At 30.1% G+C, this 16298-nt stretch overlaps 1 protein-coding gene across 3 annotated transcripts in view; it reads right to left on the bottom strand.

The window, feature by feature from the left end:
* The window catches only part of Apoltp (Apolipoprotein lipid transfer particle), a 159110-nt gene extending 148302 nt beyond the window's left edge, over nucleotides 1-10808 (bottom strand). For all 3 annotated transcript variants that reach the window (XM_076404794.1, XM_076404795.1, XM_076404796.1), the window contains exon 1: nucleotides 10629-10808. In XM_076404794.1, coding sequence (XP_076260909.1) covers nucleotides 10629-10695 — 67 coding nt within the window. In that variant the 5' untranslated portion in view covers nucleotides 10696-10808. The remainder of the gene's footprint in view (nucleotides 1-10628) is intronic.
* Between the last annotated feature and the right edge of the window lie 5490 nt (nucleotides 10809-16298).

The raw sequence follows: 16298 nt of genomic DNA, 5'->3' as shown, positions 1-16298 counted from the left end.
GAAACTTTGATATTAATATACTGTTCAATATTAAGTTCACAGATATTATAAAATCAAAAATGTCTCATTATAAATAATGACACACGCTATTACATATAATATAGTTTGAATAATAGGTTTATAAATGGAACATAAAAAATGTAAAACAGTATTATTTGCTTCACGACAACCTTACGTCCTCGTTTGAAAAGTTTTTGTGACGGAAACTTTCTGTTTTTTTGCAACTCTCAACAGTAGAAAGAGAGAGGAAAAAAATAAGAAGGACCCAAGTTTTTTGTTGTTAGGAAATATTTTGTTGCAAAGTTCGGCCTCCCCATAATCACATCAAATTTACAAAGAAATATTACTTGATATTTCGATGCGAAATAACGTGTAAACATTATTCAACATCAGATATAAATAGGGCGGGAATTTTTTAATTTAATACCACTGTTGTGCCTCGAAATTGTTATTTAACTGATTTAGTAACATGTCTAAGTACAAATTTAACCAACTACTGCAATAATTAAAAGAACAGATTCCCAGGCTCAACGCTCTATTATGAAAGGGGAGATATAATTGAACTGTCTGTCCATTTAAACTGACCAGAGCTGGATTAATATTATTTGGAACGTTTTTATTTATCACTGGAGGACATAACAAAAGGGGTCGTTTACATTTACTTGTTCAGAATGAGACCTTTCGTTTTTATTTTCACATTTGATGTATTATTTTTTAATTTCCGAACATAATGTTTATATAAACATTTTTTTTCAACCCATTTTTTCCGTAATTAAGTTATTTCTTGTTAATAATTAAATAATGTACAATGCAAATATATAAAATTTATTCATATACATATCTTATATAATTATCAGGCCTTATAATTTAATATTTTTGTTAAATATGCCATATATATAAAAAAAATTATAAACATATGCTATGTTACTAATTAAGCCCTATTACTTAATATTTTTGGTCAAAAAAAAGTATGCCATGTTTTTTTTGTTCTTTTTGTATAATATATATATATTTGGTTATAACTTTGTACTATATAACGTAATCATCCATCTTTGGAGCATACTGTACAACGAATTTTTCTTTGAAATTCATCTAATTGTCAGTGGAAGATAAGTTAAAATATCAAAAGGACTAACACTTAAAACTCATAAATAAACTAAATATTATTTATTATTATGAATTATTATTAAGAGGATTTATATTTTCGACATCATTATCATACCCACTATCTTCCACACCTTTTCCTTTGTTAATTGCTGAAAAATTTACAAATAATATTGAATTACGTGATTAATAAGTTTGTTAACAAAGAAAAGGTATCGAACACAACTATATGTAGATAAAACCATATATACAAAAAAGAGCAAATTCAAAAGCAAATATCCAAGCAAATACCGAACTAAACTATCCGCAATGAAGGTATCAGTGAAATACTGCAGCAAAAAGGAGAAGACCCAACTGAAGCAAGAATATTGGACGGTAACAATGAATAATGGACCGAATTTGAACAAAAATAGACAAATAAAGTTTGGAAACTATAGCTCTAGGTTTGTTGATAGATATCGTTTTTGATACATTTGATTTTGATACCTTCGCACCTAACTTCGTCCTACGATACTAGAATGGATTTTCAAAATTAGTTAACTACGATTTGTAAGCAGATCATTTATATTTTACAGGTGTAAAACTCCAAATTCCATTTTCGGAATACTAAAAAAAAATGGGTTCTAGCTCACATTCTTAATGATAAAGATAATTTTTAAGCAAAAACAAACCGCGTTCTAAATAATACAAGCACATCGATATTAAGCTTCCCTAGCTCCTAGATAATACTGGCTTAGTCGATAGAGAAGTAGATGTTAAGCTCAAAGTATACATCGTAGAAGAAGTATTTTGTATTTTTATAAGCGTAGCAAACAAATAGCTTCTTAATGTTATTTACTAGATTACCATAATATATAATAAAAATGAGGCTTTTCTTCTGGTGGACAGTATGTATGATACTGTATATTTCGATCATCTATAATGTAAATGGTGCGCCTGTAAGAATCTGGGAATCTAATAAATCTATTCACAAAACGTGGATTCATCACACTGTACCAAATATCGCAGAACAGTTTAAACAATAGATCTTCTAATGCAAATTTTTTCCTGCACAAACAATTTCGAATGGATGCCAGTTATTGCGCAAAATGCGATATTTGGGATGAACAAAATAAACCTCCAACTTTCAAGACAACATAATAGCAGTGCCGCGTAAATAATAAAGATAATATTTAATAAACAACAAATTGCGTTCTAAATAATACAAGTCTGAATAATATTTTAATGTTTGCCGGCTATTAAATATCACAAACGATTTAAATGTTTATTAGAGGGTTCGTAAGGATATGGTTCCGAATGCAAACTGTTGCAATATTTACAAGATAGGAAGTCAATAGTAACTGAACCGTTATTTGCAAAATCTGAGAATAGAAATAATTGAACTCCGCATCTGGATGCGGCAATGGAAAATCTATTTTAGTGTTATTTACTTTGAAACTTATGAACAGATTCAGAACTGATTGTACCGACTGCGAGCTTTTGCAAAGAGTATTCACTCGACATTTTTAATTAAAACATGTTTTTCACCGCATAAGCTATAACAGTATCCTGTGTTTTAATTTCTAATGCTTCGCTTTTATAAAGTAACTGTTTTATGCGTACTTCTATGGGAAACAATGGAATATTCATTATACGTCACAATGTACCGGGTATAAAAATTTTTTGAATAGGTATATTTAATATCTGGCAAATAATTCACAACTACGTATTTCAATTTCTTTTATTTACTCGTCCTTTGTTTATTACTTGCTTGTTTAATATCAAATGAGTTTACTACCGTGCTCTTATTATATTGCCTACGGCAGGAAAGGTGCTGCTATTTTTTTAGGCCATTTTTTTAATAAAAACCGTCTAAAGCCCTAATACGATGAAAATTACATTGTACAAGATAGTGCATGAGCCTAATTTATGAGCGATTATATATATATATATATATATATATATATATATATATAATATAAATAATAATATTATAATAAATAATATTATAATATTTACCTTCTTAAACAATATCTAAAATTTAGTCTGCAGAAATGGATATTTCGTTGTTACATATATCATCAACAAAAGCGCAAGAGTAAAGCACCAGATATAAAATTCAATATAATCTTCTGATCAGTACCGACTTGTTAACCATTAAAGCATTGTAGAATCCGGCCATTATTTTCCAACCCTTTTTTATAGACTGAACTTCGATCTTGTCGTTGACCTTCCTTTAGTACTGCAATTTCCACACCATAGATGGAAACTTAGTTATTCTAGTTTTTCTGGGCTATTTCAAGTGTCTGTGGCTCCAGAGCTTTGAAAATTACTCTTAAATGCCTCTCTTCGGAGCTACCGAAAACAGGTCCAGAGATAATCTCGAGAAGGCTGCAAGATTTTCAGAATATCTCAAGATAACATTTCAACCCCATATAGTAGTTGACCCTGCTCCATTGGACAGGAAAGGGTAGAAATTCCATTTGCCACTTTAAACGAAGTCAAAAATAATATTAGCACAAAAAATACTGAGAAGGATAAAACCAATCATTAAGGAAAAGAATAAGAATTCCGAATCATCAATATGGTTTCAGGAAACAACACACCATGGTTGATCAGGTTTACAGAATCACCAATGTCATACACAAATCGCTAGAAGAAAATCAAACTTATGCCTGCCCAAGCTTTCGATAATGTTTGGCATTACGGCATAAAGAATAGGATAAAAATGCTTCTCTCTGAACAATATTCAAAAATTTTAGAGATTTTAAAAATATTAGGACCAGTCCAATGAATGATAGCCAACGGAAATGTTAGAAACTGTAGTCCTAGTCAGTGGAGAAAACAACACTGTCCACAACAATCCAGTTAACGAAATTTTCAAAGATCTATTGCCGAAATGCAATGCTGGACAGAAAAATGGCACATCAAAATGAATCAATGCATATTGATTTAACTAAAAAAGGAATCAAGCGTAAACCAGAATAAATAAATCAACAAATAGTCCCATATGGTAGTACAGACAAATATCTTGGCATGATCCTTGATATTAAACTCGGGTAAAACCCACATTTTAAGAAAAAATATGAAGACCTCAAGCTGAAGTACACAAATATACTGGTTATTGGGTAAATATTCAACTCGGTCAGTATATAATAAGCTTTTACTTATTGATGCTTTTTACTTATTTGGTATTGTTTATTTGCCTTTCTTATTATTACTGATATTGTCGATATTCAGCTATACCGATATTTTTTAATACAGTTGATGGAACTTTGGTACTTATCTTGTTTTCATTATTTTTGTTTACGTATGTTGGTATTTGTACACTTTTCTGTCGAATAAGTCGTTTCATAACTATTCGCGAAACCTGGATTCATTACGCTGTAACAGGTTAATTGAAACGTCCCCAGCCTGAAACATAGATGGCGCCACTAGACTTAAATCCATCGGCTTTTTACTTAGCCCTAACCTTCGAAAGATGCGTGTATAAATTTGACAGCTGTCGGATCATTAGTTTGTAAATTATAGCATTTTGAGTGAAACAACTTTTGTTATTCTGAAAAAAAATCATATAAAGGAATTTAGCGTGTTGATAAAATATTGCTTTTTGAACGGAAAAAAATACAGTTGAAGTTGAAAAATACAATCAAGGATTGGTATGCTAAGTTTAGATGTGGTGAAATGGGTACCGAAGACGGTGAACGCAATGGACGCCCAAAAGAGGTTGTTACCGACGAAAATATTTTGAAAAATCCAAAAAATGATTTTGAATGACCGTAAATTCAAAATGAATGAAATAGCAGACACTCTAAAGATATCAACTGAACCTGTACATCATACCTTTGACGAATATTTGCGTATGAGAAAGCTCTGTGCAAAGTGGGTGCCGCGCGAGCTCACTTTTAACCAAAAACAACGACGAGTTGATTCGGAGCAGTGTTTGAAGATGATCAAGCGTAATAAACCCGAGTTTTTGCGTCGACATGTGATAATAGATGAAACATGGCTTCATCATTTCACTCCGAAGTCCAATCGACAGTCATCCGAGTGGACTGCACACGATGAACCCGCTCCAAAGCGTGAGAAAACGCAACAGTCGGCTGGCAAGGTTATGGCGTCTGTATTTTGGGATGCGCATGCGAATTATGTTGAATAAAAAAAAACTAATTTTGCCAAAAAATATGTTTTACTATGGTAGCCCGAAGACTTTTCAGTTGATCTGTTATCAAAAGCCACAGAATAGTTCAAACAATAGATATTCCAATCTATAATTGTCTCTGAACAAACACATTCGTACGGATGGCAATTATTGTGAAATTTAGGATATTTGTAATGAATAAATATTCACTATATTCCTTAAACCCGACATCCAGTGATTCCTAGTCTCAAGTCGGACTTGAACAGTCAAGACCGGATATGTGTCATAGATTATTGATAAAAAAATATTAACAAATCAAATAAGTGTCAATTATCTCATTTTTCATTGCAAAACTAAAACAACTCGACGCCGAAAAAAAACTTTCGCTACAGGAGGCGAGGAGGATATTTAATTTATAACTGAAAAAAAAATTACCAAGGCCGAAATTCATTAAATGTTACAAATACCCTCGCAAAATAAATGGCCGGTATTATAGTAGATGAACTAATCGATGCTATAAAGTCAGTGAAATGTAAAATTCTTGGAAAAGACAGTATAACTGTAGAAACTTATAAATTCAGGGCTGTAAATTTTCTTTCCGGATATAAAAAACGTATATTCTATGTTAGATTTGATAGGTGGGATTACAGCTGATATAACAAAACAGTTTCATTTATCTCCAGCTAATAGTCTCTTAAAAATTATACATTAAATTGATTAAAATTTAAAAAAATTTATAAAATATAGCGCTAGTAATGAAATCATTTATTCTTCGGTTGATTAAACTTTTAAAAAATGATATTACATAGGAGTTATCCCTAAAAATCATTTCGTCATTATTTATTGACAATTAAGGGTCGTTAAAATAAGTTCTTTTTTAAATCCTTGAATAAAATTAAATATTTAAATTGATTTCAGATAAACTTCTATATATAATCGGTGGTAATATTAGTATTAGGTGCTTGCATGTATTTTGATCCTCGATACCTATTGATTCTCTTAAACTAACCTGATCTAACTGTTAAATTCCATGGTTTTGACATCCCCATACATAAAATAATAATTTTACATTCAATAATATTGAACAATTTGCTGTTTGATTTCAATAAATATTCTCATCAGACACTTTTTAGAAAGTCGGTGTGATGTTACTTTTTGCTCTTTACTCTTTTCTCCATTATATCCCAATTATAGGTCTTTGTTTCAACGATTTAAAGTTGTCGATTTTGATATCAATAATAAAATATAGTCGGGGGGACCAAATAAGTTTCAAGACAATAAATTACTTTGAACGAAGATCCGGGTGAAACTCTAAGCGAACTTTCAGACAGCTCAGAAGTTGATGCATCAAGTCTTTCCAGATATTTACGTATGATTTGATGGGATCTAAAATGAGGCAAATTGGCTACCACACTAATTAACAAATAGCAGCTTTTCTTGCTTCAAGGATTTCCAATTTTTACGGCAAATATTGGATGACCAATAATTTCATCCTATATTTCAAGAATTATATTAGTTTTATATAGTTAGATTTTTATATTATAATTATAAAATTGTCCATTGTCCAATAAACATCATGATATTTAGAAATAACAGAAAAATGAACAGTAAAATACGCTGTGGGTAAAGAATAATTGTGAATTTGTCTAATTAACTTTTCCAAGTTTTTTAAACACTTTTATCTACTAAATATGCTTATATCTTGTTTTTCTTTGAGAAAAAATATCATTTTTATTGATGAAACGGTAAAAACAGTAAACACCACGTCATTTTCTAATATACGAGTAAAACTAAACAATGCCATCTCTACTCTATTCAAGAATCAACAACAACAACATTCAATTTCTAAAGATACTTCATAAATTTAAAGTATATATATATTATTTCTGTATACAAGCTTAGAAAAAAATATATATAATTCCTTTATTATTCCAAAACATGAACCAATTTATTGTGTTTTCAAAATATCCGAGGCATTTATTGTCTATAAAACTGGAGAGAAAACATCCCTGGAACAGAAAAAAACAGAACCAAGTTACAAAGAACGCCCACAAATAAATGTTGTTTATGATATATATTAAGCTGAATTTACCGGACTATTTTTTAGAAAAATTTAAAAATCCAATGTCCGGAAACCGTAGTAAACACGAAACGTTCAGGTTATTTATAGAAATGAATTGTCAAAAATATATTTATTGATTTAATTTGTCGAGGAGTATTAGAAACATGATTTAAAATAAATTTAATTTCACTTTATTAATTTTTAAATATATTTTGGAGTTTTTCTTTCATATTTTAAAGTCTCCTTTTACCAACTATGAGTTTATCTGTACTGGAAGTTTAACGTGGGCTCCGTTACCGACTGGCGAGTGACCAACTTTAGAAATTATCCCAGAAGACATCCGATCTTACCCAGCCTGGTTACTGACGTGACTGGGATCATTTTCCTTGTCAGATTTTCCACTCGTGCCTAGGACAATCACAAACATAAATTTACGACCATTCCCTAGCAGGATTCGAACCCGCCGCTGTCGCAACAGTAGGACGACCATCCCATCGCTTTTACCACTGCGCCACCAAGCCGGCAATTTTGGAGTTTTGTTTTTATCAACTAGATATTACTAAATTATTTATCTGTTACTATTCACAGCTTACATGAATAAGTCTCCTATTAATTGTTAGAAAAGGGTTTTGAAAATTATATTGGATGGTATTCTTATCATTTTTTAGCTTTAAGAAGACCACATACTAAGAAAAATTGATTCAGTATATATTCATTAAAATGATTATCTCTGCCAATATGACAATGTGACGAAAGATCACAAACATCGATCCATTTTCTTTATTTAATATTGATAATTTACATTTACGCCAATAGATGTTATTGTCTCGTCAACTTTTTTTTCAATATGAAAGTAATATTTTATATAATTTTTAATTTCATAAATAATTAATATGAGTTAAAACGATATTTTAAGACCTCAGATAGTGCATCCAGCGTAGTAAATATCCAGACCGAAGTGTTAGGTTCATTCAGCAATGCCAACTAATAAGATAAGACGTATACTTCCATACTTTATCAATCTTTACGGCTACGTATTAAATAAAGCTCTAAAATACTAAGATATAGAATCGGCGTTAAAAATAAAACGAGTAATATGGCTGTAAAAACTTTTACATGTTTACAACAGAATGTTCTTACGAGAAACTTAAAAACTCTTTTTTTGATTGATGAAGAAAATTGTATGATATATTATGATGCTCTTTAAATGTATACGAGGGCCCTTTGACGTTTCTATGGCAAAGTTTGGTATTCGTACCCAGAGTATTATTTAAGTTGTTTATAATTAGTATAAATAAAATTAACTTTAACTTTGAACTTTAATTTTGAAGGTTTATTCAATTAAAAGATTCTTAAAAATAAATTTAAATATTGTTGACCATAAACCCCGAAATATAAAAAACAAACCTATCATAAAGAAACTTAATATTGTTGATAATACTATAAGTTAATTATTAAGATTGAATTATTCTTTAGCAAACATTCAATACTGTTTAATAATTTAGTCTTTATTATCCAATGACTTTTGTCACCACATACTAAGAATGAATTATATTAGGCAACGACTTTAAACGTTTTTTCAATAAAAAAGTGCTTAAAATTACTTGAAATCCCAAAATATAAAAGACAACTCTCGTATCATGAAGAAACTTGTAATTTGAATACCTAAGTATAAAAGCAACGATTTTGAACGTTTTTTTTTTATTAAAATGTAGTCAAAATTAAATGCCTGGAGAAATTCAGGCATCCCGATACATAAAAGACAACCCTTGTATCGTAAACAGTCCCGTAATTTGATGATTGATCACCAATGATTTTTGTGACCACATTAAAATTGCTTGAAAATTGATTTAAATGCATTCAATCATCAATCCTAAAATATAAAGGACAACCCTCGTAACATGAACAAATTTGTAATTTGGTAGTTGATGACCAATGATTTTTCTTACCAAAGTGCTTAAAAATGTATTTAAATGTATGGTCATCAATCCCGAAATATAAAGGATAACCCTCGTGTCACAAAGAAACTTGATATTGTTGATAAAACTATAAGTTAATTATTAATATTGAATTATGCTTTAGCATACATTCAATACTGTTTGATAATTTAGTCGTTAATATCCAATAACTTTTGTCACCACATACTAAGAATGAATCATATTAGGCAACGACTTTGAACGTTTTTTCAATAGAAAAGTGCTTAAAGTGACTTGAAATCCCGAAATATAAAATACAGCCCTCGTATCATGAAGAAACTTGTAATTTGAATCCCTAAATATAAGAGCAATGATTATGAACCTTTGTTTAATTAAAATGTGCTTAAAATTAAATGCCTGGAAAAATTCAGGCCATGAATGCCGATACATAAAAGACAACCCTCGTATCGTGAACAGTCCTTTAATTTGATGATTAATCACCAATGATTTTTGTTACCACATCAAAATTGCTTGAAAATTGATTTAAATGCATTGAATCATCAGTCCTGAAATATAAAAGGCAACCCTCGTAACATGAACAAATTTGTAATTTGGTAGTTGATAACCAATGATTTTTGTTACCAAAGTGCTTAAAAATGTATTTAAATGTATGGTCATCAATCCCGAAATATAAAAGATGACCCTCGTGTCACAAAGAAACTTGATATTGTTGATAAAACAATAAGTTAATTATTAATATTGAATTATGCTTTAGCATACATTCAATACTGTTTGATAATTTAGTCGTTAATATCCAATAACTTTTGTCACCACATACTAAGAATGAATCATATTAGGCAACGACTTTGAACGTTTTTTCAATAGAAAAGTGCTTAAAATGACTTGAAATCCCGAAATATAAAAAACAACCCAATAGGTAGTTGATAACCAATAATTTTTGTAACCACAGTGCTTAAAAATGTATTTAAATGTATAGTCATCAATCCCAAAATATAAGAGATGACCCTCGTGTCACAAACAAACTTGATATTGTTGATGATATTAAAAGTTAATTGATAATATTAAGGAAAAAATTAAAGTATCCGAAAAAAAAAGTATGACATAGCTTCGAAATTAATTTACACAATAGACATACAATAAAAAAATTAAAATGCTAAATATGCGGAAACGTTGAACAGATATAGCGGCCACAGGAGGGATGCTTCCTTCATTTTTAATTAAATCTTGTTTTTTATTACATGAACGAAACCACAGCGGTTCATCACATTTTAACTTTGAAGGTTGACTTTTTATAAACTCCAGGGTTTCTTTATGGGGGCATTTCGAAAGAATGTCGTCTTATAATCTACTCGGTATCAATAATATTTACGTTCGAATTAAATTGTTTTAATCTGCTTTTACTTACTACTGTGTTGTAATATAACTGAATGAAAGGCCTGGAACAACAATACACTGATTAGCACTAATTTCATTTTATCTTGGGCATCAGGAACGGAAATGATGAGAAATTTTGCTATGACACAATGAACTATGAACTAAATCCTATGTATGAACCAAACTAATCAAAAATCAAGAACCTAATGAAGCAGCGTCGGTTAGGGTCATTTTAAGGCCATAGTATGACATCTTCTTATCAACAGTTCAATAGGTTACTCGCTGTTGTTGTAAGCGTTAGTACCAGTACCGTACTTAGCGCCGTGTTACGACAATATTTTTCTGTCAATTTTCTTTTAAAATTTTAGAATATTGCCATATTAATATAAGTACCATTATCCATATAATAATGAAATCAACCAATATCAATTATAAAATAATTTATTCATATATATTTGGTAAATTTACTCGTAAAATTTCAAAAGATTCATGTGAATGGCAGTGAAAATTATAGGAGAGGGATATTTCCAGTACTATAATTTTAATTATAGAATTAAAAGCACCATTTCTATCACTCAATTCACAATCAAAATTTAATATTAAAGAATATTATGATTCATGAAACATTATTATACAACAGAATAGTTCCTTTTTAGCATTCAGAGTACTTTAGTCATACCTAATGTCTTGTTGGAAGTATATCGAAGTTATTATCAAAATTATTAGGTATTATTAGAAACTATTGTTAGAATATAGTATTTTTTTGTAATAATAAATATATTTTCATCATGAAAAATCATATTATTGTTGCTATTTTCCTTTAAATAATCGCAGGTTTATAAAAATTTCAAGGATTATAAAGAATATCACGTCGAATAAATGGTGCTACAATAACTCTTATACACCCTCTGATTTCTTAGTTATACAACGAAAGGTGCATTTTCAAAAAATTATAGAATTTCTGTTTATGTCAGATATCTTAAAAAGTATAAACTCTAGAGCAATTTAACATGGATTTTTGTTTATATTATAACAAAATATTTGCATTGTGATATTTTTATCTTTATCCGAGAGTTTAAAAAATTTTGCACTTTTTCCATATACATAGTCATGAAAATTTACGATTTTTTGCCATTTTCAATATTTCTATTGCCATTTCCATTTAAATCTTCGCAGATTAATGAAATTTACAGGGATTATAAAGAATTTTATGTTGAATTGAATGGTAGTATAATATTTCTTATACAACCCTTCCTCTCGTAGTAATACAATTAAAAGTGTATTTTCAAAAAAATATTACATTTCTGTTTATGTCAGGTATCTTAAAAAGTATAAACTCTAAAGCAATTTAACGTGGATTTTCGTTTCTTTCACCCCAAAATACATGTATTTTGAGATTTTTATCTTTATCCGAGAGGTAAAAATTTTCTACACTTTTTCCACATATGTAGTCATGAAAATTTACGACTGTTTGCCATTTTCAATATTTTTACTGCCATTTCCATTTAAATATTCCCAGGTTAATGAAATTTACAGTGGTTATAAAGAATTTTATGTTGAATCGAATGGTAGTATAATTTTTCTTAAAAAACCCTTCCACTTTTAGTAATACAATTAAAAGGGTATTTTCAAAAAATTATTGCATTTCTGTTTATGTCAGATATCTTTAAAAGTATAGACTCTAAAGCAATTTAATGTGGATTTTCGTTTCTTTCACTCCAAAATACATATATTTTGAGATGTTTATTTTTATCTGAGATGCAGAAAATTTTGGTACTTTTTTGGGTTGATTTTTTGGCAGTTTAATATTTTTTACGGTAATTTCTATTCAAATAAATTGGAGTTAATAAACATTTCATCTATTATAAAGAGTATTGGGTTGAATCAAAGTATATTTATCTTCAATCCATATGTATCCTTATGGAACATATATAGTTTCTAAAGCAGTGTTTTTTTTAAAGAAACATATCTTAAAAATTATAAATTGTAGCACTCCACAATACTTATATTTTGAGATTTTTGGCGAATTGAGGAACCAACCATCTAATATAAACCTCTAAAAATTAGTTAATAACAATAACAACTAAATTAAATTAAAAATTATGAAATGCTTCTTGTTTAGAATATAGTTTAGACTTTTAGTCCATCCCTGTTTGTAAGTTATCTACACATTTTGACTGAGTTTGCATTCTTTTAAATGTTATTTAAATCAATAAAGCTTATCAGTATACAGTTGCCTTATGCTTTTACTTCTGTGAGTTAAATTCTTCCCATTATCTGATATATTTTGGAATAATACTCAGATAACAACACGGATGAAGATTTTATGACTATTTTGCCCATTTTGTTAATGTGCTAGTAATTAGAAAGAAAGAAAAACATTAAAATAATATTTTAAGTATTTATTTTAAGTCACACGATTATTGAAACTGTTTATCTACATCAAAATTTGTAATATTAATGAATGATGAAATGTTAAAGTTTGATCAGTGCTATCCAAGTAATTAAGCGGTTTTATTTTTAGTTAATATGATGAGAGTAATTAGCAATATTTCATCTGCAGTGATTGTGACTTTCAAACTTAAAGGTAGAAACGTTAAAATGGTAATTCGGACGGATTTAGATGTTGCAATATATAAAATGGGTACAAACAGTATAATTCTACAGCATTCTACTAAACCACAGTCGTCCGCAGAAACGTTATATTATGCGGCGGTTTCCGAATTGGAACCAATTATTGTAAATTTTGCATTATGTAAATACTTACCTTTACCACATCATTGATATTTAATAAACATATTAAACATTCTTATAATTTGAGAGATTGTTTTAATATTTTTCATATTATTATGGTATAGAATTTAATTTTCAAATCAACAAATTAATTGAAAAGTCCCCAGTCTACCATAGTAAAACAAATTTTTTGTGCAAAATTAGTTTTTTTATTCAACATAATTCCCTTCAAGGGTGATACACTGATTATAGCGACTTTTAAACCTTTTAATACCATTTTTGTAGAGCCATTTGTCCTTTGCTTCAAAATAGGCCTCAATTTCGGCGATCACCTCTTCATTCGACGAAAATTTCTTCCCAGCGAGCATTCTCTTGAGATCAAAGAACAGGAAGTAGTCGCTGGGGGCCTGATCTGGAGAATACGATCGATGCGAAAGCAATTCGAAGCCCAATTCATCGATTTTTGCCATCGTTTTTATTGACTTGTGACACGTTTTGGTGAAGCAGCACTTTCTTTTTCTTCAAATGCGGATGTTTTTCGGCAATTTCGTCCTTCAAACGGTCCAATAACGCTATGTATTAGTCGCTGTTGATGGTCCTTCCTTTTTCAAGGTAGTCAATGAGAATTATTCCATGCGCATCCCAAAATACAGACGCCATAACCTTGCCAGTCGACTGTTGCGTTTTCCCACGCTTTGGAGAGGGTTCATCGTATGCAGTCCACTCGGATGACTGTTGATTGGACTCCAGAGTGAAATGATGGAGCTATGTTTCATCCATTGTCACATATCGACGCAAAAACTCGGGTTTATTACGCTTATCTTCAAACACTGCTACGAATCATCAACTCGTCGTTGTTCAAAACTCGATATAGATGAAAATATTAAAATTAAAACACATTATTGTTTGTAAGTTCTTGTATTTTTTTGTTTGACTTATACCTGAGTCTGAGATCCAATATTGTATTACTAGAATATAGAAATAACCAGATAATGCCACTTAAACTGCATTCTGTTATTAATAATTATTAATGCCATTTATTAAAAATTCTTTATTAATTATACTACACCTAATACATTTTTATAACCAAATTTGTTACCCTTTTACAAGAGTAATGGTAATTTATAAATCAGAAGTGATTTTATAATTATATTTTATAGGCAAATTTTCATTATATTTTATTAAGGATTGTTAATTAATTTTGAGGGATTTTTCTTCAATATAAATTTAATATTGCTTCCGAAGATTTAGTAAGTAATGTATATTCTTTTTAAAAGAATAGCGCTATTTCTTATAGTCATTAGATGCTGTGGGCAACTTGCGCAGAAATTTCTTCATAGCTAAAACCTATTAGTATTAGTTTTGACGTCTTGAAAGTTCTCATTTTGACAGAATTAATAAATTTTAGTATTGGTAAACTGGAAGTGGTCGGGCACGAGAGATTGAAAGTTGTTGTTGTCGAGAGAACGACTGAGACTGTCATAAGAAATCTGCATTGATCATAATGAATGTACCTGTATGGAAATTGAGATTTGAATGAGAGATGGTCACTATATGAGTGAAAATATGATAAAGTAATTCAATAATATGACTGTGAATATTATATATGAATTGTTTTCCATATGCTGCATCTATGAAATTAAAAAAAAGATTATCAGCATAATCTATGAAATATATATGGAAAGGCTTCTGACCTATAAAAGTATTATAAAATATCAACAGCAGATAGTGTTCCTCTAACCAACTTCATGTTGAAGACTCACTGGCAAGCTTCTCCTTTCAGTATGTGCCATTTCGTCGAGCTGTGACCAAAACATCTTTTCAGTGCGTTGAGAATGTCTCAATATGTACGGAGTAAATTGCGTTTATAGTAACTTTTACTTTTTCACTTCAGTTCGAAGAAAAAGACGGCCGAATGTCATCGATTTCTGTGTGAAGCCAATGACAACCAAGCTCCATCGATTCCAGCTTGTCAACAATGGTTTCGACGTTTTATAATTAGTGATTTTGACACCGAAGACCTGGTGTTCTGGGGTGGCAAAAAAAATTGAAGATATTATTCTATGAAACCATTAATTGGGATCGCTTTCGACTATATTTGATGCGTTTGAGCTGAACCCTGCGCAGAAAACGACCGGAATACAAACAAAGACACAACAATACTATTATTCAGTATGAAACTGGTGAAAACATACTTGGAAACATTAAAATGGATGCTAAAAAAGTGCTATTCCACCCGCTATATTAACCAGATCTTGCTCCTTATCATTACTACTTGTTCCGACATATGAATCGTGATCTATCTGAGCAGCGCTTCACTCCTTATGAAGATAGTAAAAAATGGCTCGATTCGTGGATATCCTCAAAAGATACATCGTTCTTTCAAGATGTAATCCGTAAATTACCTGAAAGATGGGAAAAAGTAGCAGCTATCAATGGATATTATGTTGAATAAGATACTTTAAAACTATTTTATAGGCCTGATACTATCATACGCTTCATATTTACCAGATATGGCACCTTTTGAACATTATATTTTTGTATAAAAATGTTTTAGGGACATAAGATTATTAGTACTGTTTATAATGTTTTGCTATAAAACCTCTAAACGTTTAAACTTTTTATTCAATAGTTCGTACATGATAATAAAAACACTTAGGACTACAAATGGAGATACCAGAAAAATAGCCTCAAACGAACTAAATCGGCAACTAACAAAGCTAACCAAATTATCTGCGGTTTATTAAAGAGTACTATGTTATAAACCAAACCTAACAAGGTAGCAAATTTCTTTGACAAAAAGTTTGTGTAACACAGAAATGCAATAAACGTTCACAGGTCGTTGGATTCAAACATATTCAAATTACTTTGTAAAACACTGCCCGTGGGGAACCAGGAGTAAGGTATATGTAAACGGAGCATCCAATTCTGGCGCGAATTCTGCCGAAATATTCACTCGTCAAATTAC

This window comes from Rhynchophorus ferrugineus, unplaced genomic scaffold, assembly GCF_030347505.1.
Source record: "Rhynchophorus ferrugineus isolate W39M unplaced genomic scaffold, kcgeb_rfMv2 rfM5, whole genome shotgun sequence".
Lineage (NCBI taxonomy): Eukaryota > Metazoa > Arthropoda > Insecta > Coleoptera > Curculionidae > Rhynchophorus > Rhynchophorus ferrugineus.
The sequence above is the reverse complement of the archived record's forward strand: the minus strand, read 5'-3'. Positions and strand labels throughout refer to the sequence as shown.